The 27,378-nt window shown below is 37.4% G+C and overlaps 1 protein-coding gene across 4 annotated transcripts; it reads left to right on the top strand.

Annotated features, from left to right (window-relative positions):
- BRMS1L (BRMS1 like transcriptional repressor) lies at positions 1-27,033 on the top strand. 4 transcript variants are annotated; one of them, XM_008512950.2, is made up of 11 exons: positions 422-770; positions 3,806-3,896; positions 6,226-6,265; positions 7,697-7,824; positions 9,539-9,618; positions 20,692-20,788; positions 21,842-21,925; positions 22,572-22,636; positions 23,367-23,406; positions 23,861-23,987; positions 25,428-27,033. In XM_008512950.2, exons 2-11 carry the CDS (start codon positions 3,851-3,853, stop codon positions 25,543-25,545), a joined length of 825 nt encoding a protein of 274 aa, XP_008511172.1. In that variant the 5' UTR covers positions 422-770; positions 3,806-3,850; the 3' UTR covers positions 25,546-27,033. The 4 variants fall into 4 exon arrangements, with proteins under 4 accessions (XP_070444450.1, XP_008511170.1, XP_008511172.1 ...); XM_070588360.1 differs by having other exon boundaries at positions 424-770; positions 23,840-23,987; XM_070588349.1 differs by lacking the exon at positions 6,226-6,265 and having other exon boundaries at positions 1-770; positions 23,840-23,987.
- Positions 27,034-27,378: the final 345 nt, after the last annotated feature.

Consider the following 27,378-nt stretch of genomic DNA (forward strand, 5'->3'; position numbering starts at 1 on the left):
CAATATAATAGTTTATTAGTAGCAATAAAGGTTCTTAGGTACAAGAGACGTTTCTCCAGTTCCCCCAAGCTCAAAGAGGAGAAAAACTCCTCAAGCTAGAAATCTTTTCACCTCTGACAGTAACATCTTGGACAGCCAGGGAGCTCAGACAATCATTTGGCGGGAAAAGACTAAATACAGACCAAATTCGCACAATCTGTTTCTGTTTAGTTTATAAACTGCGATCAAGGCTGTCAGCTTTTGTGCCTTGTGGGACTTGAAGTCCAGAGGGAAGAAGTGATCAGGGTTGTCGAGGCTTGGAAGCCAGCAGAACCTGCAGGTCTGCGCAGCAAGGACTACAACCCCCGACACCCACCGCAAGGCCGCGCTGTAATTACGGGCAACCAACCGTACCCGAGCAGGGCAAGCCCCGCCCCCCGGCTCGGAGGACTGCCTCCACCAATGGCAGAGCTCCCAGCGCACAGCCTGCGGGTTAGGTTGTGAGGCTCGGGCCGGGGGCGGGGAGGAGCCGAGGGGGTTCAGACCGAGCTCGGCCGCTGGGTGGGTCGGGGCGTTCGGCGCGCCCTTCATTGAAGCGGCGGTGGCCGGGCTGGGCGCCGGGAGTGGGAAGCGGCGGCGCGGCTGGAAAATGCCAGTCCATTCCCGAGGGGATAAGAAGGAGACGAACCATCACGATGAGATGGAGGTGGACTACGCCGAAAACGAGGGGAGCAGCTCGGAGGACGAGGACACGGAGAGCTCGTCGGTCTCCGAGGATGGAGATAGCTCAGGTGCGCGACCCAGCGGGGCTGGGACCCTGAGTGCTCGCGCCCGGCGCGCGACAGGCCGCTCTCGGCACGCCGGGCAGCTGCGTCCTGCTGGGAGAGCGGGGCGGGGAGAGAGGGAAGGGGCGGAGACTGGCTCCCGGCCCTCGGCAGCACCCGGACCGGCGGCGGGGCGCTGCTGGCTCCAGGCGGGTCTCCGCCGGTGGGGCGGGGCAGGGTGCGGGTCCGGGCTCGCCCCGCTCCGGGACGCCGCGCAGTCCTGCTCGCCGTCGGACCCGCCCTCGGGATCTCCGGGCGCTGCTCGGGGCTCTCGACGGACGCGGGGAACGCCCCGCAGCTTGTCTGGGAGACCCTGGAAACGCCTCCTCTACCCAGACCGCCCACTTCTTCCCTTATTTTTCTCCTGTGCAACCCTCACTTCTCAACATGGGTGTGCTGTCGGGCCGACGGTAGATTGTACCCGCTCTTGGCTGGCTCAGAACTTAACCTCAGCGTCCAAGTCAGCCTGTCAGTCAGCCCTGCACTTCGGTGCTCTTGCGGGGACTGACTTGGGATGTGGCCAGTTTACAGCATCTCTCTGAACTTTTCAGGACTGAGAAGAAGAGCCCAACATCAGGAGCGATTTTGGATCTTCCTATGCGTGTAAATTGGCTGATTTTCGGCAGCTTTGAAATTCTCCAAATCTTTTCTTCCTTGCAATCTTTTCTAACTTTGGGCTGTTTCAGGTTTTTTTGGGGGTCGGGGTGGCAGAAGGAATGGGGGGCACATTAACACCACAAATCAATTTTGCAAACTTTTAGGAACGGTTATTAAAAAAATAAATGGAACTTGTGATTACCTAGATTCTTTTCCTTCTATCCACATGATGAGGATGAGACTTAGTTCTTTCCTGGCTTGATTTTGGCCATGTAAAGCAAGGCTTGGTGACAGGTTGATGACAGTCTGTTATCGCCCCGACGCTCTCTTTTCAGGTTTCCCTTTTAAAGCAAATCTGCATGGAAGTAAGTAATTTCAATCAGTAAACTAGCTATCCAAAAATAAGTGTTTATGAGTAGCTTCCTCGTGCAGCACTGGGCACTACTCAGTGTGAGGTATAAATAAATAGTTATGATTTGATCTCAGTTAAAGAGCTTGATTAAATTGCCACTTGATTAAATTGCCAAATGAATGCTTAATTATAAACAATGCTGTAGGAATTCAGAGGCAGAGGCAATCTTGGCAGAATAGGGTGGTCAGCAAAGGCTAGTTGAAGAAGGTGGGATTACCTTAATTATCTTGAAGAATGGGTACAATTTAGATTGGGGTGGTAATGGTCCAGTTGTTTCTAAAGGTGGAGGAATGTAAGAAAAAGTGCAAAGGTCAGAGCTTAAGGCTTATTTGAACAGTGAGAAAACCAGTTTGGTTGGGAGGAGGATTTGAGCTAGAAAAGGAAAAGGAGGGTATAGATGTGAAAGATTTCAAAAAAGGAGAAAACAGGATTGATGAGTGCAAGTTTAGGAATGAAGGTAAGAGGGAAAACCCACATACAAGGAGAATGGTGGTAGCATGAACAGAAATAGGAAAGTAAAAGGTTTGAAATGAAGATGAAAGAGAGAGTGGTTCAGACATGTTGCTTTTGAGGTGATGGTGTTGTATTTAAGTCAGAGTGCCCAACTGACAGATGGAAATGTGGCAGTGGAACCTGTCTAGGATGGGAAACATAATTTGGAAGTCCTCTGTCTAGCTTTGAAAGTAGGTGAGATTTCAAAAGTGAGGAACACAAAGAAGGAACATCTAGACTGTCTGAATACATTTCCTAGATTTGTAAAACACTTTATCATCAAGTGTGCTTTGTTTTTTTGATGGGAGCTAGGATCTCGCAAAATGACATCTATTTGTTAAAATTCCCCCTCTCTAGTTTTTATGTTGACTGTTGTGATTTTTCACTGGTTTTTATTCCATCCCAGAAAATAATGGACAACTTAATTTGTGAAGAATGTAGTAATAATTTGAACTACAAGTGAGATTTTTTAAGTGCAAAGAAATGATTTAAATAAATTTCAGAGTTTTGCTTCTTGTAAAAGCATCTCTTTTCTGCCATATGTCTTGCATGTTAAACTTGCACAGTTTTAGTCTTAAACCTTTCTACCGAGCAGGTCTTAAGGCTACAGAAAAAACTCTGCTATCCAGAGATATTGGGGAGTGAGTCATCTTGAGGGACCAAATTTTACATAGTCAAAGAGTAAGCTGTTGAGAGCCAGAAAGAATTTTAATCTGTTTTAGAAAAGTTAAAAAAATGAATCATCTACTTTCTTGCTATATGAAAATAACTGGACGTAATTTGATCCTTATAGTTTGACCTTTATTTGATGAAGATCAAGATGCAGATCACTTTGCACTTCATTTATTTTGATGTGTTGAATATATGTGAGGTAGAAATAGAAGATATGGAATATAGGACAGACCTGGTAATTAACCGTTGCTTTCCTTAAAGCGTTGGCTTGTTTTCTTCTCATTCTCACTGACTGACAGTAATGTGGGGTGAGGGAACAATGGGAGTATAAGAGGAGGAGACCAAGATATCCTGTGGTAAATGTAATGAGTTTAGTTTTCTTTTTTTATGTGTCTGGGCAATCAGCCCTGTGAGCAGTTCTGAAAGAAGAATTCCCAAAGTGTTTTTGAGCAATTTTAACCTTTAAAGGATGTCATCATTTTGGTACTTAAGTTCTGGTGAGTGGTGGAAAACAAACCAAAAAAAGTGGGTTAGTTACTTCATAGTCATAGCTTAATGTAGCCCTTTAAAATGATTTAAAAATGGATGAAAATAAGAAGGTCTAGAGAATGCTCTAGTTTTAACTCTCATCTGTATTTTAGGTTAAAACCTATAGTGGAAATTATTTTGGATAAATGTTTATTTTCTCTTAACGCTTAATATAGGCTTTGCACATCTAACTTCATGTTACAGGTTTTGTTTTGTTCTTTTTTACCATTTGAATTAACATTCAGATATATTTGGAACATAAAATTAATTTTATCTTTGATACTTGCCTTTTTATTAACAGAAATGGATGATGAGGACTGCGAAAGAAGAAGAATGGAATGTTTAGATGAAATGTCCAATCTTGAAAAACAGTTCACCGATCTCAAGGATCAGTAAGTAGTGGCTTCAGAAGGTCATTGTCACTGAATCTCAACCATGTCACATGTGTTCCAGCGCAAGAGAAATGGTATTCCCTCGGAACTGTTTCCCTTTTTGTATTTTATGGGACTGAGTGATCTGAAAGGGGCTTCAACCATTGTTTGCCTGCTGAAGACCGTATTAACTAAACTCAGGGTTTCGAGGCAGGTTTTTGGGGATGAAATAAGATTTCTATGAGAATGTTGGTAGTTAAAATATTCCCCCTGGGTTGTTGCACCCAGGTTCTAATCTGCTTTGTTCATTCCTTTGTTAAATAATTGGATAAAGATAGCATTGTTAAAATTTGAGAATAAGAGAGAATATTTCCCAAAGATGGCATAGTGATTTTTGTTTATATCTTAACATTGAATAGTACACACATTATGTGTTTTTTACATGCGTTGTTTAGTTTGCTTCTTGCAGGCGCTCCATAAGGTTGGAAGATAGATAGTCTTATCTCCGTTTTACCTGTGAGAAAGTTGATGCTCAGAGAGGCTAAGTGATTTGCCCATAGTATATCAGAAAGTGATAAATTAAGCCAGGCTTTCTGCCTCCTTGTGCTGCTGTGGTGTTCCTTCCACTGAGGCATATTACACTGGAGGAAATGTAGAGGAGTAGAAAGAGCATAGGTGCTGAACCCAGGCTTTTTTGAAAGATTAAAAAGGAAAAATAATAGCTTCCTTATTATCTGCCGTGAGGAATGAATGAGCAATATGTAAAATTCCTAGCCTTCTGCCAGGCGTGTAGTGAGTGCTTATTAGATACTGTTTTTTCCCCTCTTTATCATGCCAGAACTCTTATGTGAAGTTGGTAACACAAGAATGGGCCCCAGTGATTTGAGAGAACAGAATAGATGCAGATGCAGATTTAAAAAAATCTTGAAGGTGAGCTTTCACGTTGGAACTTGCTGGCAAGGTCATGGGGCGTAGCTGCATTTTAGGAATTGTGAATGACAGAGAGAAACTTCTGAGATATAGACACCTTAATTTATTCAGAAGCTGCTCTTCAGTTTATAAATTCTTCATGATTTTGCTGCTTATTCTTTTTCTCCTACTGCTTCCCTAGGGAGTCCCAAAGAGGAGACGAAAACCCGTTTAATATCTAGAATTTCCACACTAAAATGGGACAGATTTGTTTACCATCTAAATCCTGCTGTTTATGCCATTTCTGGCCTTAACTTTCACTGGCATTAGGATGAATGTGTAGATAATGTTCCATTCTAGTACAACAAATTAATGTAAACAATCCAAAAGAATTACAGGTTTAAAATTTGGGCTTTAAAAAACATGGTATTGTTTTCCTATTTTAAAGCTTTACATTATTGATTTTAAATTAAAATTAGTTTGGATCCCTAAAGAATCCATTATTTGGACAACATGGAGAATTCATCCAGGATCATTCTGGAAAAGAGGAAGTAAATTTGTGCTTTTGTATTTTAGCACAAGTAATCTGTGAATGAATAATTCTCATACAATTAAGATATGCTCTTGAGCTTTTAAAGTGTATTTTATGGTAATCCAAGAAATGAAAATTACTTTGAAGCTCTAGTACAACATATTACACAGAACTTTGCAGCTAGTCAGTCATTAGGCCTCTTGTTCATCTTGGGGCTGGTTGCCTTGATTTTTGCTTTATCGTAGCTCCCTGTGAACACGAGCCAGTTCCCCTACCAGCTTCATTCATCTGTGAAAGTGTTAAAAGTAGGCCCATTACTATTATGTAATAGGATTCTTTCTCAAGGAATTGGTATCCAGAAATAATGTTTTGGAAAAAAATAATTAATCTTTACACCAGGTTTATAAATTTTTTCATCTTGCCTCAATTAGCTTGTTTGTTATTTTGTCCCATTGCACTGTGTGTCTCTGTGAGCTGTCTCAAATCCTCTTTAGAAGAGGTGGGAAATATAATAATAATGATGATGATGATGATGATGATGTAATTATTCTGTTTCTCCTGTTCTAGTACCACAGAACACGATAGCACTCCTTTCATAAGGCAGAAAGTGCACCGTTTGCAGTTTGTATAGTGGTGTAAAGTGACTTCTTCCACCTCCTTAAAAAGATAGAGGAACTTATACCACCTGAGTTTCCATTCATTTCAATGTTCAATATCCAACAAACATTAATTGAGCATCTACTCTATGAAGTGTATTGTGGTTGCTGCTGAGGGACTAAGGATCCTTGCATTTGATGAGTTTATACTTGAATTCCAAGGTTGTAGAAATTATACTGATTTTGAGGAATCTATTCTTTTAAAAGGGTAGTTAATTGCATATTGTTAATTCACATATCTTCTTCCTTCAAGATGCTGTTCACCCATTCAGGATACTTTATCAATATTTTGTGTAAGTTTGATATTTTTCAGGTGCAGTCATCCTTTGTATCAAATTTTTAGCATTTTGCCTAAAGTTGTATTTGTAATTACTATAAGTATCACGTTGTACTTTTCTGACTTTACACATTTGTTTATTATTGTATCTTGAGTTTTAGAAAAATATAACCCAAATGTGACAATGTATTGTTTTGGCAGTTAACTCAGATAATTTTTCCCTTTTTGTTTGGAAAAAAAAAGAATATTTATTGCATTAACACTCAAACTTGCTTTGTTCCTTCAGAATCATCATATAAATCTTTATGCTAATTATAACGATCAATTATAGACAATTAATATTGATTTTCTTAATTGTATTGGTTTATATTTTCAAGAGGAAAGAGGAGAATTTTATATGAAAGCCAGGTATCATGTTTTCAAAGCCAACTGCTAGTTATGCCAGCACCTGCAAGCATAATTGGTGGCTTTTTTTGGAAGTTACTATATGCCATCCTTGTGACATAGTATGACACGGTCTTCACCTATCATAAAGTAATAAACGGCAAAAAAAAGAATTTTTAAAAAAATGATCTTAAATTGTTAATAGGCTTTGAAATTTTTAAGATATCCTTGAAATGCCACAAAACCAGGATTAGAAGTGCCTTTCATAAAGAATGACAGTGTAAACATTTTTCTGTTAAAAAGAGTTAGTTCTGTTCTAAAATAAAGAGTTGTCTCACATACTCTTGTCTTTGATAATCAAGCTAAAGGTATTGGTGTGACAGCTGGCAAATTAGAGTATTTTTATGTAGCTTCGTAAATATGGCAGCAAGGATCCGCTGCCCCGTTTCTCATTTCCCCATCCACTGAGCAGCTCGTTTTGTTATGGCTTCTTCATCTGCAGTCCAGACAGCCTGGGTGCGTCAGATCACATGTTCTATAGTCATGGGTTTTACCTTCATCACTGTGCTTCCTCTTTGTTCTTTTTAAAAATCAAGTGGGCTGAATATTGTAATACTGACTCCTTTTCAGGAGAGGTGGAGAGAAGCCAGGGAATAATTTATTTTCACAACTAGTAATGTCTATATCGAAATTATTCAAAATAATTTCTTTGTTTCTTTTAAATTCAGTGCTTAAATGACCTTTTCTCTTAGAATCGATTTATTGTTCTACAATTAAAACAAAAATAAAAATCTGAAGTGCCAAAAAGTAGTTACTTCAGTTGTATTTTTTGTATTGTGAATTAACCATTAGTGATATATCTTAAAAAAGATAGAAAAACATCTGTTTTGTGATTATGTGCAAAAGTCAAATAATGTCACTGAGTTCTTGAGATCAAGGCAAAAATACATTTGGTAGCTTATTAGAATATAAATGATATTAGGAAGAGATAATGTATAGAAATGGTAATTGTTAGCCTTTGTTGGGCTTTTAAAATTAATATCTTAATTTTTGCTTTGTTAAGACTTTATAAAGAACGCTTAAGTCAGGTGGATGCAAAACTACAAGAAGTCATAGCTGGAAAAGCACCAGAATATTTGGAACCACTGGCAACTTTACAAGAAAATATGCAAATTCGTACAAAGGTAGCAGGTAGGAAAGTGCAACATCTTTTCATGTGGTAGAATATGGACTCTGATAGATTTAAAAGGTTTTATCAACTGAGTGTTTGCTGTTAGTGGAATTACAGATATATTTACACTGACCAGAGTATTTCACTATCAGTCAGCCCACAATTATTTACTAAATGACTTTTGCTTTTTCTTTGCTGCTGTGGGGGATCAAAAAAAAGGCCTCAAATTACTAACAGTGTTGTTCAGAAGATACTTTCTCATGTAAAACAATTAGAAACCATGATACTTTCATTAAGGAATACTGTTACTCTCACAGTTTAACTTCCTATTAGGTAAATTAAGGTTCACTTTAAGTACTTAGTATATTTCATCTATAGGAGTGATAAGGATTTTTTTATTTATAAGAACACTTAAAAATGTTTGATCGGGATATTAAGAACAGGAAATTAGCCTTTAACTCTGTAATTTAATGATAATTTTTTATTTGGATCCGTTTGTGTGCTCTTTTGTGGCTAAATGAAGAATAAAATGAAGATGTGCTGTATTTGTATGGTTAAATTTTAGTCTTCTGTTTATAACTGGGGTCTGGCCTCGGTATTGTGTCCTAGGGCTCATAACAAAGGATGTGTCTATTTGTAGGTCTCTTATGATTTTTCATAATCAAACTAAAAACTGAATTTTAATCAATGGAGATGCTGATTGTTTTGTTTTTGGGAGACGCTAATTGATCCTCATGTGCCTGTTATGTAACACCTAACAAATTGTTGGTAATAGATTCTTTTTGTACTAAATCCACCTTAAACCAAATTTTATTCGAGTGCTTAATATTAAGTATGTAGATGATGTGATACTTAACCTGCTATTTTTATATATTACCTTAGTGTACCCTTAAAAGTAAACATGTCCTTACTTTTCTTCGACATTCTAAAAGAGCTAAGTGAGACTCACTGGGTGTTTAGGAAATATTACTTGAGGCAGTTATCACTTTTCTACTATGTGGCCTCCTTTACTTTTTGATTATACAGAGAGTAGTGTGTGTGAATGTGTTGCTAATGGCATAGTTCCAGATATCTGTCTCTTGCCTTTACTGTACAAGAAAGAGAATTACATTTCTAGGGCCAACTATGGCATAGAGTTTAGCATATACATCTAGAGCTCTTTGTTTGCCATTTTTGTGATGGCGTCTTGCATGGCCATGTTGCCTGTTTTATGCTGTTGCATATCAGTTTACACATTTTGTTATATCAGTTTATATATTTAATCCTCTTGGAAGTTTCAGACTCTGAAAATAAATAATAGTTAAAAATACTAGTTTTAGTGGTTATGGTATCCAGTTGTTACTTTGAATATACATAATTAATGAAACCAGAATTTATTGACTCTGTTTTCATTATGAGTCCTAAGAATTTGTTTTTCGTAGGAAAAGAGTTTTATTTTCATTTTGATCATTCTTTATCAAACATTTTGGAGTATTCTTTAGAAGAATGGGATAAGAAGTAAAATTTGCAGTGTAGTTTCTGTCTAGCTCTTAAATTCTTAAGTTTTCTATTCTTCTTTGATTTATATTTTAACTGAGCCTTTTAATTTTTAGTTTGTAAAAATAGAGTTAGAATCACTTGTCAATTTCTTCTTGATTCATCTTATAAAATACAGTTAGGACAGAGTTTCTGTAGGGAAGTGATAATGAAACTCCTTATTCCTAACATAATCAGAGTAATTGTGTTTGGTTGCAGGAATCTATAGAGAACTCTGCTTAGAATCTGTAAAGAACAAATATGAATGTGAAATTCAAGCTTCTCGCCAGCATTGTGAGGTACTGTTATTTTGCTTAACTTTTAAGCTAATTTCAGCTCTTCAAGTCTTTTTCTGAGTGCAGTAGTTAAAAAAGTAAATAAGTGAGATAAAATTAAATAGTACTTTAGCTCATCGCTTGTATGATTTCTTTCTTTCTTTTTTTTTTTAAATACAGTTGCATTGGAAGCTGTATAGGACACACAGAAGAGACCATAGAAAAAAACTAAGTGAGATAATTTTAGAAGTTTTGCAACTATTACCTTAAAAAGACTTTGTAAAGATTATGTCATATAGCATCACTGAAAATATTAGTATAATTAGTATAATCAAGTTAAGACTCAAAAAAATGTATATCCAGGACTATAGTTAGGATGTTGGTCTATATTATTAATTTCTGACTCTCTAGATCTATTTCTGCATCTTAGGGCAGATAACTTTTCATAAAGCCTAGACAAGATCATAAATATACTAGTGGAAATAAAATGACAAGTTCTATACTGATTCTTATCTTCCTTTAATATACCAAATCTTTATAAGTTATCAAAATACTAAGAGTAGATGGGTATAAAAATGATGGAGTTTGTTTCATTTTCTTGATTGCAACTGGGATGAATTATGTTTTGATGTTTACTGGTTGCTTGGACTTTCTTTCCTAAGAAGTACCTGTTCATATCTTTTGCCTTTATGTTGGGCCATCAGTCTTTGCCTCATTGACTGTGGAGGTTCTTTATATGTTCTGGATACAAATGCTTTGCTGATTATATGCTTTACAAATATTTTTACCCAGTGGTGAGATGTCTTTTCACTCTTTTTGATGACTCGATGAATGAAAGTTTTACATTTTAATGTAGTTGAATTTGTCATCTTTCCTTTATGTTATGTGCTTTTTGTGTCTTCCCCGTTTTGAGATAAGAAGATGTATTTTCCTTTAAAAGTTGAAGTTTTGCTTTTTAACGTTTAGATTGCTAAACTACCTTTAATTTTTGTGTGTGGTATAAAGTAGGGATCTAATTTTATTGTTTGCTTGTGGATAGGTAATCTCCACATTACTTATTACATACTCCATTGTTTTTCTGCCAATCAGCATTTCCATCTCTTTTTTGTGTCAAATGTCCACTTAATGTTTTTTCTATTTCTATAAAAATATACCTTTGGGATTTTCATAGAGATTGCATTGAACTTGTAAATTGCCGTTGGGTAGTATGGGCATTTTAACGATGTTAAGTCTTCTGATCCATGTACATGGATGTCTATTCCATTTATTTGTGTCTTCTTTAATATCTTTCATCAGTGTTTTGTAGTTTTCAGTGTACAAGTCTTTCTCCTCCTTAGTTTATTCCTAAGTATTTGATGCTCTTGTAAATGGGATTGGTGTTTGTCAATTTCCCGTATCTCCTTATATTTCTAGGAGTTTTTGCTTTGTATATGTCTATTGAGGCTATTTTATCAGACTCTCACATTTTAGAGGTTTACATCTTTTAATAAGTGTAACATTTTATCCTTTTTTAATGCTCTTCTTTGTAATGATGATTTTTGCCTTGAAGTCTATTTTGTCTGATCATTAGAAATAACTAAAACAGCTATCCTAGTTTTATTTGGCCTGGCATTTGCCTGATAAGAGGTTTTTTTTATCCTTTTGTATCCTCCAACTTTTTCTGGCCTTATATTTAGGTGTATTACTTGTAAGTAGTATATGCCTTGATTTTAAAAAATCCATCTTAACAATCCATGTCTTTTAACTGGTAAATTTAGTCTAATTATATTTATAGTGATTATTTTGATTTTTAATACCAACCTATTTTGTGTTTTCTAGTTGTTCTGCTTTATCCTTTTTTATTCTTTCCTGACATTTTTGGGGGTGTGTATGATTTATTGAGTTCCGTAAAAAATAACATCATAAAATCATACCATTTCTATTATTTATTTGTTTATTTTTTAAAGATTTTATTTTTCCTTTTTCTCCCCAAAGTCCCCTGGTACATAGTTGTGCATTTTTAGTTGTAGGTCCTTCTAGTCATGGCATGTGTGATGCCACCCCAGCGTGGCCTGACGAGTGGTGCCGTGTCCGCACCCAGGATTCAAATCGGCGAAACCCTGGGCTGCTGAAGCGGAGCACGCGAACTTAACCACTCGGCCACGGGCCCGGCCCCTATTTCTATTATTTTAATGTTTGCCCCCATACCTTCTCTTTCTATTATTTTAACGATTACCTTAAATTTTCAGCTTGCATACCTACCTTAGTAGGATCTAAATATTAATCAATAACTCTGTCCTCCTCCTGAGCTATAAAGGACCTTACAAGTCTCTAACTCCAATTACTCTTTCCCAAATTACAGATGATAATTGTTCACTATCTCGGTTCCATCTTGTTTTTTCACCCTTCAAATGAGATGTTATTTTGAGCTCATAGATGTAGTTCTTTTTAGGTTTATCTACATTTAACTAGTTATTTTGCTCACTGTTTCTGAGATGCAACTCTTCCTTGCTGGTTTATTTTTTACTTCTTGAAGAACATCCTAGGCATTCTTTCACTGAGAGTCTCTTAGTGGTAAGCTCAATTTTTATTTTTCCAAAAATAGCTTTATCTGTAGTAATTCTGGAAGGACAGTTTAGAGGGATATAACATCCTAGGATGACAATTATTTCTTCTTAACATTTTTAGGATCTTACTTTCCACAGTCTGTGCTTAGAAGTCTACAATCATTTGTAGATAACTTTCTTTTAGTTCCTCTCACTGGCTGCTTTTAAGCTCTTTTCTTTGTTACTGTTAAGTTTCTCTACTGTGTGTCCCCACAGAGATTATTCTTCTCAGCTGTTATCTTTTCTGATATTGCCTCTCTTCCATTTTCCCTACTTCTTTCTTCAGGAGCTCTAATCAGCTGTATGTAAGTCCTCTTTGTGTCTTTCATATTGCTTAATACTTAATTCATATTTTTTATTCAATAAATCATTACCTGAAGTTCTTTAGAATCTAGTTCTGCTGTCTTTAAATTTCTGCCAGACCTCACAGCTTATTTCCTTACTTCATCATTCTGGACTAAAGCAGGCTTAATGGTAGGAGTTCTTTGAGCCTTGGGCAGAGGATATAGCGATAGTGTCTGCTTTTATTTCCGCTAGGTTGTTTCAGCTAGGCATCCTGGCCTGCCACCAGCACGTGACTGCTGTGGTTTTTTGGCTTGGGATTTCCTGGAAGATGCAGGTAGTCTGTATTAGAATCTCAAATACGTGGAGGTCAGGCCTGAGATGACATCTTTTCAGGGAAAACGTTTTTCCCCACTTACTGCCTGGGCTGAGACAGTTGTATTTCCCTCAGGTGGGTCTTCTCTAGTCTGCCTTTTCATGGAAGGCGGTAACCCTTCAGAGCTGTGCAGGATCCTAGTTCTCACTCCCCACTTTGCTTCTGCCCAAGATCTTTCTCTTTTTCTCAAACAGCCACTAAAAACCCTGCCTTTCTGTTATTGACACCAGCAAATACACTCAAGAAGACCCGAGCTTCACCATCCGGTTAGCATGCTGGTTTCTGGCTCCGTGTTTACTTTTGGTCGTTGAGGGTCTCTCTGATTTTCTTAAGAGCTTAGCTGTACCTCTAGAAGGATCCTTGTGATATTTTATCTAGAGTATCTATCTAGGTGTTTTGGGAGTTTTGTTTGTGTTTTGGGGATATGTAGTCCACTATATTGCCAGAAATAGAAGCCAACAAGATAGCTTCAAGTAATATTTTTTACTTAGACAAATAGATTGATATTCTTTCTGTTCCATCATTTTTCAGCTTTGAAAGTCTTCCCTCCTCCATAAAGATGCTAAATATTTACCTAAATTTCTTCTACTTTGGTTATGGCTTGATGTTTTTTATGTTTAACGTATAATTAATGTTATAAATAATTGTTTAATTATATAATTAATCTGAAGGTACTCACCAGTAATTCAAGGACATTTTAGACAGAGGGAAATAAAGGGTGAAAGGAAACTTATCTTTAGAGTGTTATGTGTTTTATATTCACATTCTCATTTTAATCCTTACAGCAACCTTATGGAATAGGAATTATCTTGATTTTATGAATGAGGCTCAGAGAGGTTAAGTAATTTGCTTGGGGTCACACAATTAATGAGCAGCAGAACCAGGATTGAAATCGTTTGATCTTTCTAGTATTCGTGCAGTTTATCATTAAATCTGAATCTTATTATTCAGGGCTTTTCACCTGCTTATCCCTTAGTTCTGCGTTTGACTCATATAGAAAAAACTCTGAGAGGCAAGGGAAGTGGGAAGAAGGAAGACACGCTGCCAACTGTCGGAATAAAAGTTTGATGAGCAGCAGATAGGAAGGAGGGGCCAGGAGCAGAGGCTGGAGCTGCTTACACAGGTGCGTGTGCAGAGAGCACGCCCAGACCCACAGAGGCAACCACGGCACTGGATGGTTTGTGTCAAATTCGGGCAGGAAATCACGTTGACAGAATACTACAATGTGCCAGACACTGAAACGGGGAGGTACTTTATTTGGGTTATCTCATTTAAGCCCCCACAGGGCTGGAGATGAGTATTAAGAGCTGACAGCAGGAGGGAGCAAGGTCTCCGTCAGGCTCTTAGGGTTCAGGGTTAGGATTCAGTTCTTGAGAAGATTGATGAGAGCTCTTCAGGGCTCTGATCTTTTGGTTTCTATTCATTTAATTGGTTTTTTTTTTTCTGATTATAACATTAATGTGTCTACTGAGAAAACTTGAGAAACAAATCTAAAGAAGGAAATAAAATCAACCATAATCTGCTAAACAGAGTTAATCACTGTTAAAAAGTGTGCATATGTTTGTAAAATTGTTTTTCATATACCTGGTATGACTATATATATACTATTTTGTATCCTAACTTTTTTTTTTTTTTTTAAGGATTTTATTTTTCCTTTTTCTCCCAAAGCCCCCCGGTACATAGTTGTGTATTTTTAGCTGTGGGTCCTTCTAGTTGTGGCATGTGGGACACTGCCTCAGCATGGCCTGATGAGTGGTGCCATGTCCACACCCAGGATCCAAACCGGTGAAACCCTGGGCTGTGGAAGCAGAGCAGGAGAACTTAACCACTCAGCTACAGGGCCGGCCCCACGACTAACCTAACTTTTTTACGAGCAGCATTTCATGAGCCTTTCCCTACATCTCTAAATACTCTTTGAAAATTTGCTTTGAACAGATAACGTGTGTACACATTTCTGAAGGCACAGGCTTATAAGGAGCAACAGCAGTCCCCTTTCTCATCTCTCAGTCCTGTGTCCCAGCGGCAGTTCTCTCTCTCTCGTTTAGCTACTGCTTCTGCAATTTATCCTCATGTTTCTAAATAATATCAGGTTTATGTTTCCTGTTATGAAAGCCGAGGATTCCATGATAGTTTGCCTCATCCCATTCTCCTAATATTGTTATGCCACAATTTTTGTTTCTGTTGTAACTAACCATTGTTTACTGAGCCAAGAGTTATACTATGCTTAAACTTCCCTTCTTGTACAAGTATTTTTTAACCTTGGAGTTAATAATTGCTTCATTTATTGTTAGTTTTCTCTGTCTTTACCAATTCCTTCCAGATTCCAGCAGATCTAAGAAAGCCCCCTAATGCTGTTTTCCCTGTGATCAAGTGCATCAAGTAATCCATGAGTCCTATTTTCTTCTGGAATCTTCCCTCATGGGAGCAGCCCCTAAACTCCTGGATCCCCTGTCCTCCTGCTCCATCCTTCAGATGCTGTCCAGGCCAGCTGCATCTCTGTCTTCATGGGCTGTCTCTTCAGCATCACCCTGGAGCTCCCCTTTACATTTTTCCTGCTAGATATTGTTTTCTTTTTCAGTTTGTAGAGTAGCTTTTTGAGAAAAGGTATATAGAACTCAGTTTTTTGAGACCTTTTGTATTGGTTATCTATTGCTTTGTAATAAATTAGTCCAAAACTTAGTGGCTTAAAACAACAAACTTGGGGCCAGCCCGGTAGCACAGCGGTTAAGTGCACACGTTCCGCTTCTCAGTGGCCTGGGGTTCGCTGGTTCGGATCCCGGGTGTGGACATGGCACTGCTTGGCACGCCATGCTGTCGTAGGCGTCCCACATATAAAGTAGAGGAAGATGGACATGGATGTTAGCTCAGGGCCAATCTTCCTCAGCAAAAAGAGGAGGATTGGTGGCAGATGTTAGCTCAGGGCTAATCTTCCTCAAAACAACAACAAACATTTATTATTTTGTGGTCTCTGTGGCCAGGAATTTGGGGGCGCCCTTGCTGGGTGGCTCTGGGTCAGGGGATCCCATGGAGCTGCAGTGGAGAGGTCAGCCAGGGAAGCACAGACCTGAAGGCTCGACTAGGGGCTGGAGCATCTGCCTCCACAGTGACTCTCACGAGGCTGTCCAGTTGTTGCTGATTGTTGGTTGGAAACCTTAGTCCCAGGGGCCTCTGCACTGACTGAGGGCCCCCACTGCCTGGTAACCGGCTTCTCCCAGAGTGAGTGATCCAAGAAAACAAGACAGAAGTGACTGTGATTTTTATGACCTAGATTTCTGCCACATTCTGTTCATTAGAAGTGAGTCACTACGTCCTGCCCGCATTCAAGGGGCGAGGAGTTAGCCTGTACCTTTTGAAGGCAGGAGTGTCAAAGATTTATTGGACATGCTTTAAAACTCCCACGTCTTTCATGTCCAAAAGCTCATACCTAAAAGAATATGGAATTCTAGATGGCAATCATGTTTCCTCAGAATGTTGAATGCATTGTTCCATTGTCTTCTAGCTCCCAGTATTGCTTATGAGAAGCCTCTTATCATTTTGATTCCTGATCCTTTGTATGGGACCTGTTTTCTTCCTAAACACCTCTCAGATCTTTTTTTTAATCTTTGATGCTGTGGAATAGCACAGATGACATGCCTCGATGTGGGTCTCTTTTCGTTCATTATGCTGAATACTCAGAGGACCTTTTAATCAAGAAACTCTTATCTTTAGTTCTGGGAAATTTCTTGTATTGTTTCTTTAATACTTTCTTCTCCGTAATTTTCTGTTTTCTCTTTTTGGAACTCTTATTGGTTGAATGCTGGACCTCCAAGATTGATCTTTGAATTTTTTTTTGTTCCTATTGTCCCTCCCCCTCCCTTTCTTATTTTGTTCCCTTTAAGAGTGTGTTCAACTTTCTCTTCCAATTCGTTTACTGAATATTTTATTTCTGTTATATATTTAATTTCCAAGAGCTCTTATGTCCTCTGATTACTCATTTTTTATATTTTTTATAACATCTTGTTCTTTTTTCATGAGTGTAATCTCTTTTCTCTCTGAGTATTAAATATAGTTACTTTGAAATTTTTTCCTTCTTGACTTGTCTCTGTTTTTTTATACTTCTTTTCTGTGTTTCTCTCTGCCTTTCGCTTTGTATGCTTTTCGCAAATGACTAGTCATCTTTGGCCATTATTCATATTTAAGAGTGAGTCAGTAAAACCTGCCTGTGTGCAGAGCTTGTCAACTACTGAGCTCTAGAAGTTTTCTTCTCACCGTTGAGCCTAACATGACGAGGAGGGGCCTTCTCTCTAGGACCTTCTGTCTGTTTTCCCCTAGAGCGTCTATCCCGACCCTCCTTCCTTTCTTTCTAGATCTGACAGCTGTCCTCAGACTTTTTAGAACATTGTCCCTTCTCTCACATTCTTTCTTTACAAAGTGCACACTCGTGGATGGCGTAACGTAGTGCAGATCTCGGTGTCCTGTCTTAGTTTAGTTACCCTGTTCAGAGATTATGGCATGAGATTGTGCCCCTCCCTTTGTGAGAACTACAAGTGGTGTTTGTTGATTTATTTTGTGCATATTTTTTGTTGATTTTATTATGTCTAAGGGAAGAGAGAGTTTATGATCTGAGTTCATCTGTAATCTTATCCTAGAAGTCTCTCCCTACTTTTTTGAACTCTGAATTTTTACTGTCTGCAGAGCAGTAATATGGATCACCATAATTTGTATAGCCAGTATTCTATCAGTGGATTTTACTTTGTTCCTCATTTTATGCGTTACAAATACTGCTATTGTGAGCATCCTTTCACATACACCTTTACCTGAGGTTTCTATTTCCTTAGGATAAAATCCTCAAAGTATAATTAGTAGATCAAAGGATACAGTCATTAAGGGCCTTAATATTTGTTTCTAAGTTACTTTCCAAAGTGTTGAATTGGTTTATACACTCAGTATTAGTCAACATTGTTTATTATAATTGAAAAAATAGAACAACCCTGCCAACTGAACAATAATATCACATAGTACCCATTTTAATTTGCATTTGTGTTTTCTCACTCTCTCTTCTTTGGCCTATTTTGGCAGAGAGTATGGAAAATACTTAGATTTTTCTTACTGATTTATCCCTGCTTGTTTAATGCTATCTTAGGGTTAAGCTCTTATCATCTTGCAAATATTTTTTAATTGCCTTCCTTTTACTTTTGTTTGCTTTTTAATGTGTTTTTAATTTTTATGTGATTAAATGTATTAGTCTTTTCCTTTATGACTTCTCCTTCTAATTTTGTGCATTGAAAGGCTTCCTTCATCCCAGCATCAAGTAGTCACCACCTTTTCTTTAGTTCTTTTAGATTTTATTTTGTAAATTTAGCTCTTTAATCCATTTATTTTTTTGTATAATGTGAGGCAAAGAACCAGAGTTGTTTCTTTTTATAGTTAAACTCATTTTTCTGTTGTCAGTTATTGTCATCAGATTTCCAGATGACTTGAAAAGTTACCTTATCATATACCACAATTTCCCATAATCAGATCTGTTTCTGAGCTTTTAAATTCTATTCTGCTTATCTTTTTATTCCAGTGCAGTACGCTTTTAAAACACTATGATTGTAGAGTTTTAGTATATTTTGCTCTCTGGTGATGCTAGCCCTTCAAAATCTCCCAGAACACCAGTCCTGAAGTCAGGGCGCCGCCAAAGGGGACTTGGTTCTGAACACAGGCCGGGGGGAGACCAGCACAAACGCGGAACCTCGGAGCCACTTTCCTGGGGCCCTTCGAAGCTGCCCTGATGAGGACAGCAGGGGTGTCAGCGTTGGAAGGGCTCAGTGAGCAGGTTCACTAAGTACATGTGTGGGGATTGGAGGGGTATGGGATCTGGAAGCCAGATATGTAGTTATAATTAGTGTTTTCAAAAAGCTGAAGTACCTGTTGAACATAGAAGCCTCTGCAGGCACCAAAGCAAGGAGTTTGGATGCCCTTGTCTTTTCCAGGCGTCTTCCAGCTGCTCCATTATGACTTTCTTTCCTCCGTAGGGAAGCCTCTGGAGGGTCTTGTGGCGGTGCGGATAAAGGAGAGAAGAACACAGAAATAAGAATGAGAATAGATTCAAGGCCCTTCTCTCTGTACACCTGAAAGTGTACCTAGAATATCTTTAGAGATGCCTTCAAAGCTTCAGGCATTTCAGTCCCACTGTGGCTCTGTTTTTTAATTATAAAGGATGATTAGTGGATTTATTTTAGAATTTCTGCTTGGCCTAGGACAAATTTGTCAATTGAAAGGAAAGAGAATGCACCAGTTAAACTTTCATATTCATAAAAGCAAAAGCATTATCGCTCTTGCTCTGCATTCAGAGTCGGCCTTGGTTGGACAGTCCAGGTATGTTTACAGCGGTCATGCTCTCTGGACCATGGCTGGGGCCTGCTCTCCCTTTTTCTCTGATATATAACATTTCCCAATTCTTCTAGCACAATGTAGATAAGGCTGGAATATTTCGTAAGACTTTGTAGCAAAGACAGAGGAACAAGTAAAAGGGGGTAAGCATAGAGAGTAGCAATGAGATAATTTCTCAAATGAGATCTAGTTTTAGTCTTCTTCAGCTTTGCTTTCTCTCTAGCTCCTGGCTTGAGATTGACAAAAGTCATCTTCTCTACCACTCAGGAGAACCTTCAAGTATGTGTGGACTCTCAGTTTCAAACCTGAAAGAGAGGACTTCATGACTGACACCAGGAATGCTGCCAAATGGCTGTGGTCTATGCCTTCCGCTTAAATCATATCTAACTGTGTAGGCTCTATGAGACAATCGTGTCTAGCTAGATCCCAATAGCCTAATATCCTTACTGGAGATGAGCATGTGGTGGGTGGGTTGGGAGTCTGACATAAGCTTTTTACATAATGAATCTGTATATTAGACTTATGCACATTTTATGGTTTTTAAAATAAGGGGTACAGGGGCCGGCCCAGTGGTGCAGCGGTTAAGTTCACACGTTTCGCTTCTCAGCGGCCTGGGGTTCGCTGGTTCGGATCCCGGGTGTGGACATGGCACTGCCCGGCATGCCATGCTGTGGTAGGCGTCCCATGTATACAGTAGAGAAAGATGGGCATGGATGTTAACTCAGGGCCAGGCTTCCTCAGCGAAAAGAGGAGGACTGGCAGTAGTTAGCTCAGGGCTAATCTTCCTCAAAATAAATAAATAAATAAATAAAATAAAATAAGGGGTACAGTGTTTTCTAATTAGAAGAACAATGGGCTACAATTAGTAGGTGTGGGTTCTAGTTTGATTTGCCAGTGAGCAGTCTTGTCTCTTTGGGAAAGTCATTCGATCTTTCTATAGTTTTGTTGAGAGATTTGGATATAATTAGTGTGTAATTTTATGATTTTGTAAATAATTGGGTTATTTAAAATGATTATAAAATTTGTGCTTGAATCTTTCTTTCTATGGTATATATTAGTCTCTTTTAATATGATGCTGAGATGTCAGTGAGGAATAAAGGCCCGATTATTGTTCCAATGAGAAAACATGATCCATTTTATAATGATGTACTTTATAGGACAGCTTCTCCATTATGGTGACAGGTGGGACCTGCTTATATTTAAAAGGGGCCATGAGAGCTTACTTTACCTTTTTATTAGGTAAATATTTGCCTCTTTATTTATCACGTATAAATTTAGATGTTCTTAAACAATTGCATGTAGTTAAATCTGTATTTAGATTCTCTATTCTATAGTTTCATTTCTTTCACGTAGTTGACATTTCATCTTTAACATTTTTAAGTTGAGCTAAAAAAAGCAAAAGCGCCATATGTTAAAGTACTTTGTTATTTAGTACTCTTCATTAAGATAGACTGATTTTTCCTTTCTGCTTATGTGTAACCTATTTTTTTTCCCCAGAGTGAAAAGCTTTTGTTATATGATACCGTCCAGAGTGAGCTGGAGGAGAAGATAAGGAGGCTCGAAGAGGACAGGCACAGCATTGACATCACCTCAGGTGACGGCCGTGATGGGATTGGCGTGGTTGGTTAAGTGACGCTGAGCCTTTGGTTTACTGTCGTGCCTCGTGATAGCTTAGCCTCCTGCTATCAGGGTATGTAAAGTGAGGTCTCCTAATGAGGGGAAGGGGAGACTTCTGAAGAACTTGACAGGATTGTGATTGTTGCTTTGATTTGAGCTCACACTTCAGAAGGACATAGAAAATGGAGCACATGAAAATGGACAAAATCGAAATGTGACAGGAACTGTGCAAATGAGAACAGTAAGAATGTTATTATAATATAGGAATAGGATTGGAAGACAGTAAGAATAGTATTGGGAGACAGTCACAGTATATGTTCTTTCCTCTGAGTCTTGAAAGACCGTCACGTGGAAGAAGGAACAGAAACCTTTTCTCGTTAGGACCGTGCATATCGGGGCGAATGGATAGAAGTTTCAGGGAGGCCGGTTTGTGTCTCATAAAAAGGAAAAAGACTTATTAATAATTAGATCAATCGAATGTGAAATTGGCTTTTTCAGGGGTATTATGAAAAGGCTTTCTACACTGTGTGGCAGGTTTACTGGGTTATCCTACAGTTCTTGCATATGTATTATTTTACTGTTGTAAGTTTGATTTCTTTAGTATAGAGTAGGCATAGTGGGGTCAGACGAGCTGAGCCTTAATGCCCCTGCTCCATCATCTACCAGCTGGGTGAGTGGGTGACAGTTTAGCTTTTCTAAATCAGTCTTCTCATCTGTCAAACTGAAATGATAAGAATACCTACCTCAGAGGTAGCTTTGAGGATTAGATGAGACAATGCATGTAATGTGTATTTAACAAAGTGCCTGATGCATGTTCATCAATTATTAGTCATTAAGTGCCAAGTTGATGTTTACTTTAATAAAGGCAGAGAAAAATTCATCTATCTATAGCTGCTCATGAAATTATATAGTCATATGTGTATATACATAGCCACCAATGCCATTTTGCTACCAGGAAATTATATAGCCTTTTTTCAACCCCTTTGATCTCCAGAAATCAGCTAATACTTGATTTTTATTGACTTGCCAGAGCTGTGGAATGATGAGCTCCAGTCAAGAAAAAAGAGGAAGGATCCTTTCAGTCCTGATAAGAAGAAGCCAGTTGTGGTTTCAGATATCCTTTCCTAAATTCTCGGGGGGTTCTTTTGCCTTGATGTGAATTTTTGCCTTGTGCATACCTCTGTAACTTCTGTTAGTACACTGACTTTATTTGTATGATCCTGGAATAAGCAAAAGATGATTTATAAAACTGATTGAAGGCAGAAGGGTAGATTAAGGGTAAGATTAGATTAAGAGGGGTGGGGAGGAGTAGAAATTTAGTTACAATCTCAACTTTGAAAATTCATATGGCCTTCCAGTTCACAAGGGCTTAGATGTGCAACAGCTGTTTAGTATATAGCGCGATTGTTTAATTCTGATGTGTACTTTTTAACATTTTTAATGTTTCTGAAATTGGAGTGCCTTTAAATTAAATTAATAGATGCATTCAATCTCGGCATTCCCTATGTTGCCCCCTGCACCTCAAAACAGTGATTAGGTTGGTGGTGTATCTTACCATCAATGATATCATAGAATTAAGAGAATATCGTTATAACATCTGAAGTATTGAAATATATTTTATCCTGGTACTAAGTTTTTTGAAGAATAATTTGAAGTCAGAATTCAGTATGCCAGAGGATTATGGCCAGAAATCATCACTCCGTTCTCATATAATTCAAAGTGTGAAATTCTTACAGCTAAATTGACCTTGACTTTTCAACGTCCATATATAGTTTATATGCTGCAAGATCTTGATATTCTTGAAGACTGGACAACAATTAGGAAGGTATGATTAAAGAGCAATGGAATATAAGTATGTTTTTATAGCCTACTTTTTAAGATTCTATGGTTTTTCACTAATATATCAAAATACGATTATTGTAAATATGCTTTACTTTGTAACAATCTCTCTAAGGCAGTTAATGCTAATACACATAATAGTGGATTGCAAGAATATTTTAGGAGAGACATGTCAGCAGCTCGATTATATTTTCTCCTGTAATAATGTAATTAGCAATTTATGCAAAAGTATACAGAAAAGCCTTTATTTAGGTTGCCCCACAAGTAATAAATAACCATTCTATGCCAGTCCTTCGCCCGGTCCTGGCTTACAGAGGCACTCAATGTTTGTTGAATAAACAAAAGTGGATGTTTGAACCCTTATTACGTGTCTTACAGTCTGTCATCAAACATTCAAGAGTTACAGGATTTTCTGTGCTTGTTTGAAAGTGGAGACTTGTTTTCCTTATTGAATTTTTCCGTTTTTAGCAACTTCTTAGTTGAGAGTTAGAGATTATTCCAGGTATTGATAACACTTCCAGGAGAAATTGTTATTCTTTGTATATATTCCTTATTCATATTTCTTAGACGTGAACAGTTTATTAGAGCAGCTGAAGATTATATTTCACTGTTTGTTATTGAGGTTATCAGTATGTGGTAAATATTAAATAGATACGAAAATATACTTTTAGTCTATGAACTCAGATGATGTCTTCCTTCCTCTTTTTTTTATTAAGGCAATGGCTACATTGGGTCCACACAGAGTGAAAACAGAACGTAAGTCATTTAGTCTAAGTTCAGAAATCTTCCCTATGAGGACTTGTTGAGTCAGGCTTGTTAACTCGTCTGCAGACTGAAGAGCTCCCCCAGCAGGGGTTTCATTTCATCAGTAAACACTATATCTGGAATTAGAATATTTTAAATCCTACTTAAAATTGGCACTAGTAGTTGATAATATACCTGCTTCCCCTCTGGCACTTGTCTAGTTGATGAATGATTTATTGTACATTGTTTAGCTTTTGTTTAGTAATTAAACTAAAAACTTAGTGAATTTTATAAAAAACGTAAGAAATTTCTCTTATTTCTATTAGATTTAGGTTTGTTATCTAAGAAATATTTTTAGTGTTTTTTCACGTATATGCATGGATTGGTGTTAATTCTTAATGCTCTGCGCTTTTGTTCTTCTGACAATGTCTTATTAATATAACAGTTTTTGAACTGATCCCTTTAGCACCTGTGAAACTGGAAAAACATCTGCACAGTGCTAGATCTGAAGAGGGAAGATTGTATTATGATGGTGAATGGTATATACGTGGACAAACTATATGTATTGATAAAAAAGATGAATGTCCTACAAGGTAAAAAGCCTTTATCATTTCGGTCTTGCTCAGTATTAGAGTTTGCAACATTGTTATCAATAAATATTTGCTGCCTCCATAGGCATACATTCATAGTGCATCATTAGTTCTCTGTGGATCCTTTTTTTCTCTTGACATATGATTTGATTGGCATGTGTGTACATCAGTGTTAGTATTTATACACCAGAGTTACATATTAAGTTCGTGAATGCAGCATTAATACAAGTGGAAATGTTGGAATTATTTAGCAGGTAAGTGATCCTGATTGTTAATTCTTATAGTTGATGAATTGTTATGATCTTAATATTATGACCTTTAAATTAGACTACTATGAATTTTTGGTGGACCTATTAATATTAACCCTTAACTTTTTTGGGTGTATTACAGTATTTTGGATAAAAAGAATTTGTATCAATTAGAATAGGAAAGGAATGGAAAATTAATGAAAACTTTAAGAGGAACAGTAATTAAAATATAGCTTGAAAGTAAAAATTGCCTTTTAAAAAGACCCAATCTGTCTAGGCTTAAATAAAGTTTATATAATTATGTATATGGCCTTCTAAGTTTTATCTGGTTGTGGCCTTTGGAAAATGTGAATGCTAATCACTGCTTCTGTTCCTTTGGTAGTTTAGGATGTAATTCTCAGAGTAGTAACCTTCTACAGTAGGAAAACATCTTTTCCTAGGTATCAGTGGTAAATAAAGTGTTTGCATTTAGTCTAGAATACTCATTTTCCAAACACAGTGGTTTTAATTGGATTGTAATTTCATCTTTAAATTTTTAGGATACCAGGAGTGTTGTGTACAATAACTTTTCTCATAGAAGCCCATTGAACTAATCACTAGGTTATAAACGATACCCCTGGATTCTTTGCTTTATCGTATTGCTTTTGAGACATTTTACTTGCTACTTAGCATGAAAGTGGTTGAGATGAAATAGTATTAAAGAGGATTAAACACAAATCTAGTTTTAAAGAGATTTCTACATAAAGATGAGTAGTGTCCAGAAAAATTCGTACAAGTACCGTAGATGGTTTGACCCTGGGAATAAGGCATTGGTGTTGGAAAGATTTCCTACAGCCCAGGCTGCTGTGAGTTGGAGGTGTCATACCGCCCAAGTAGCGATTTTAGCTGCACTCTATATTTTTGGGGGGTGGGCTGGGTATGGAGTGGGAACAAAGTGCATTAATAGTTCTAGTAGTGAATTTTACCAACTCTATTAAGAAAAGAAAGGTGGTTATCTATTAAGTGTTGCTGAATGTGATATTTTTAACAGCATGCCCTGCTGATAGTGCAGTGTTCTGGTAAATGACAGTTACATCCCTGGATCTACTCTTGTGGTCCAGCTATTTTGGTTTTATAGCTGGTACTCTAAAATGAGTGGAGGAGGCATATTGTAATTCATTCATTCATTCCTTTTTTTTTTTTTTTTCCTTTTTAGTGCCGTAATTACAACAATTAACCATGATGAAGTTTGGTTTAAGAGGCCTGATGGAAGCAAATCTAAGCTTTACATTTCACAGCTACAGAAAGGAAAATATTCAATTAAACATTCATAATCATGATTTAAGTGTTATCTAAAGCTACCTTATTAGTGTTACCAAATGTGATGTGCCATGGGAGTAAAAAATGTATTCAGTAACTTAATATTCTCATCGAATCATGAGAGACTGTGTATTTGTAGGTAGTACTCTAAGTAGACCTCATGTTGATATGTTATTAAGAGACAGTAATAAAAGTTTAATCATGATCATTACATTTATTTGCCTTGTAGGTCCAATGACCAATAGGTATATATGGTAGGGGTTTCTTACTGAACTTTTTTCTTTGTTTTTTAAAAACATTATGCAAACCTGTCTTGTCTTTAGTGAACTATGTTGCTAAATGGCTGCATTTATCTGCCATTTTTTGATTTTCCATGTCTTTGTCTTTCATCGTGTGTTTGTAAATAAGCCTGATAAAATGTTTCCTATAAATGGTTTGTACTAGTACATTAGTGTTAAATCAGAACTGAAATTTAAACATATATACATGAGTATGTATATTTGGCATCATCAGCTTACTTAGAACTGATGGCCTTACTCTACAATCTTGTTTTACCCCAATTTAGCTCTTGGGTTTGAAAGCTAAAAGGAGCACTTTGGTAGACTAGCAGCTCTCCTCTCCTCTTCCTTGACTTGACGGTGGTGACCGATTTTTACAAATTACACTGAATGTTAATTAGTAACATTAGTGTCAAGTAATAACATGCTTCTGCCTGTATTTCTCGTGACCCGTTAGAGGGCAAGTTTCTGCGCCTGGTGTTCACGATGCGGTAACTGACAGTGGACGGTAACTGACAGTATTGTGGTGCTTGCTGTACACGTCTGATCTTTTGAAACAGAGTTTAGTAAGCATTTTCCAGAGGTAAAATTAGGTTGCTATCCTAATTTTATTCCTAGGGCAAGATAGACTGGGATAATTTCCTTGAATCTTTTCCCAAATTAGCGTTTTTATCTTTGGTCTTTCCACACTTTAAGGCCACTTGGTGCAATTGAGGAAGCATTGGCTCCTCTTCCCTTAGCCACATGCAAAATTAGCTTCTAAAACCTCAGGAACAGTACAAAGAATCGAAACCCTCACTACAGCAGCGCAGTTGGCTGGAGTATATCTTAAGGGACAACCAAATCAAGTATTCCTGGTGGTCTTGTGCACTTTAATTTCTGTTCTAACGAGACTTAAGAGGATGAGGAAGAGATCTACTTATTAACACTTAGGGCAGGAATATCTGCATTATTCCGTTTATTTTCTTACTCTTTTACCTCTGCAAACATCTTCCTGTGCAGATCACTACTTCACCGTTGCCAAATGTTAAAATATTTGACTTCTGAAATTCGTTATCAGCAAAGTTATGTACGTTCTGTTTCTAATGAACATTAGCAAATGTACATAATGTCACAATCCAATAGTATTTGACAGTACTTATGTATACAATGTTTCATAAGCATTTTTAATAAGATTTGTATTTTTAACTTTAGTATATAATAAAAAGATGTGTTTGAGTGTCATCTGTAGTGTCTTGAGTTACTTGTCCATAAATTCTTTTATTATTTATAACCTATCCACTTCTAAGAACTATTTGAGCCAATTTACACTAATAGATATGGAGTGTTGGAGTGTTGAACAAATGTTTCTGCTTCCCTAAAGCACAATTCAACATCTGTTGGGGCATATCTAGATATTCAAGATGGCTAAGTTATACTTAATTTAAAAATATGCATATATGTTATACTTTAATAAAAAATGTACTGTCTATGCTCTGAAATTCTAAATGGACTATCTTTATTTTAAAAACTATGCTTTAGTACATTTACTTTCAAAACATTAATATTTATATCCAATGATTCTATAAT

The sequence above is a fragment of the Equus przewalskii genome, chromosome 1 (assembly GCF_037783145.1).
Source record: "Equus przewalskii isolate Varuska chromosome 1, EquPr2, whole genome shotgun sequence".
Lineage (NCBI taxonomy): Eukaryota > Metazoa > Chordata > Mammalia > Perissodactyla > Equidae > Equus > Equus przewalskii.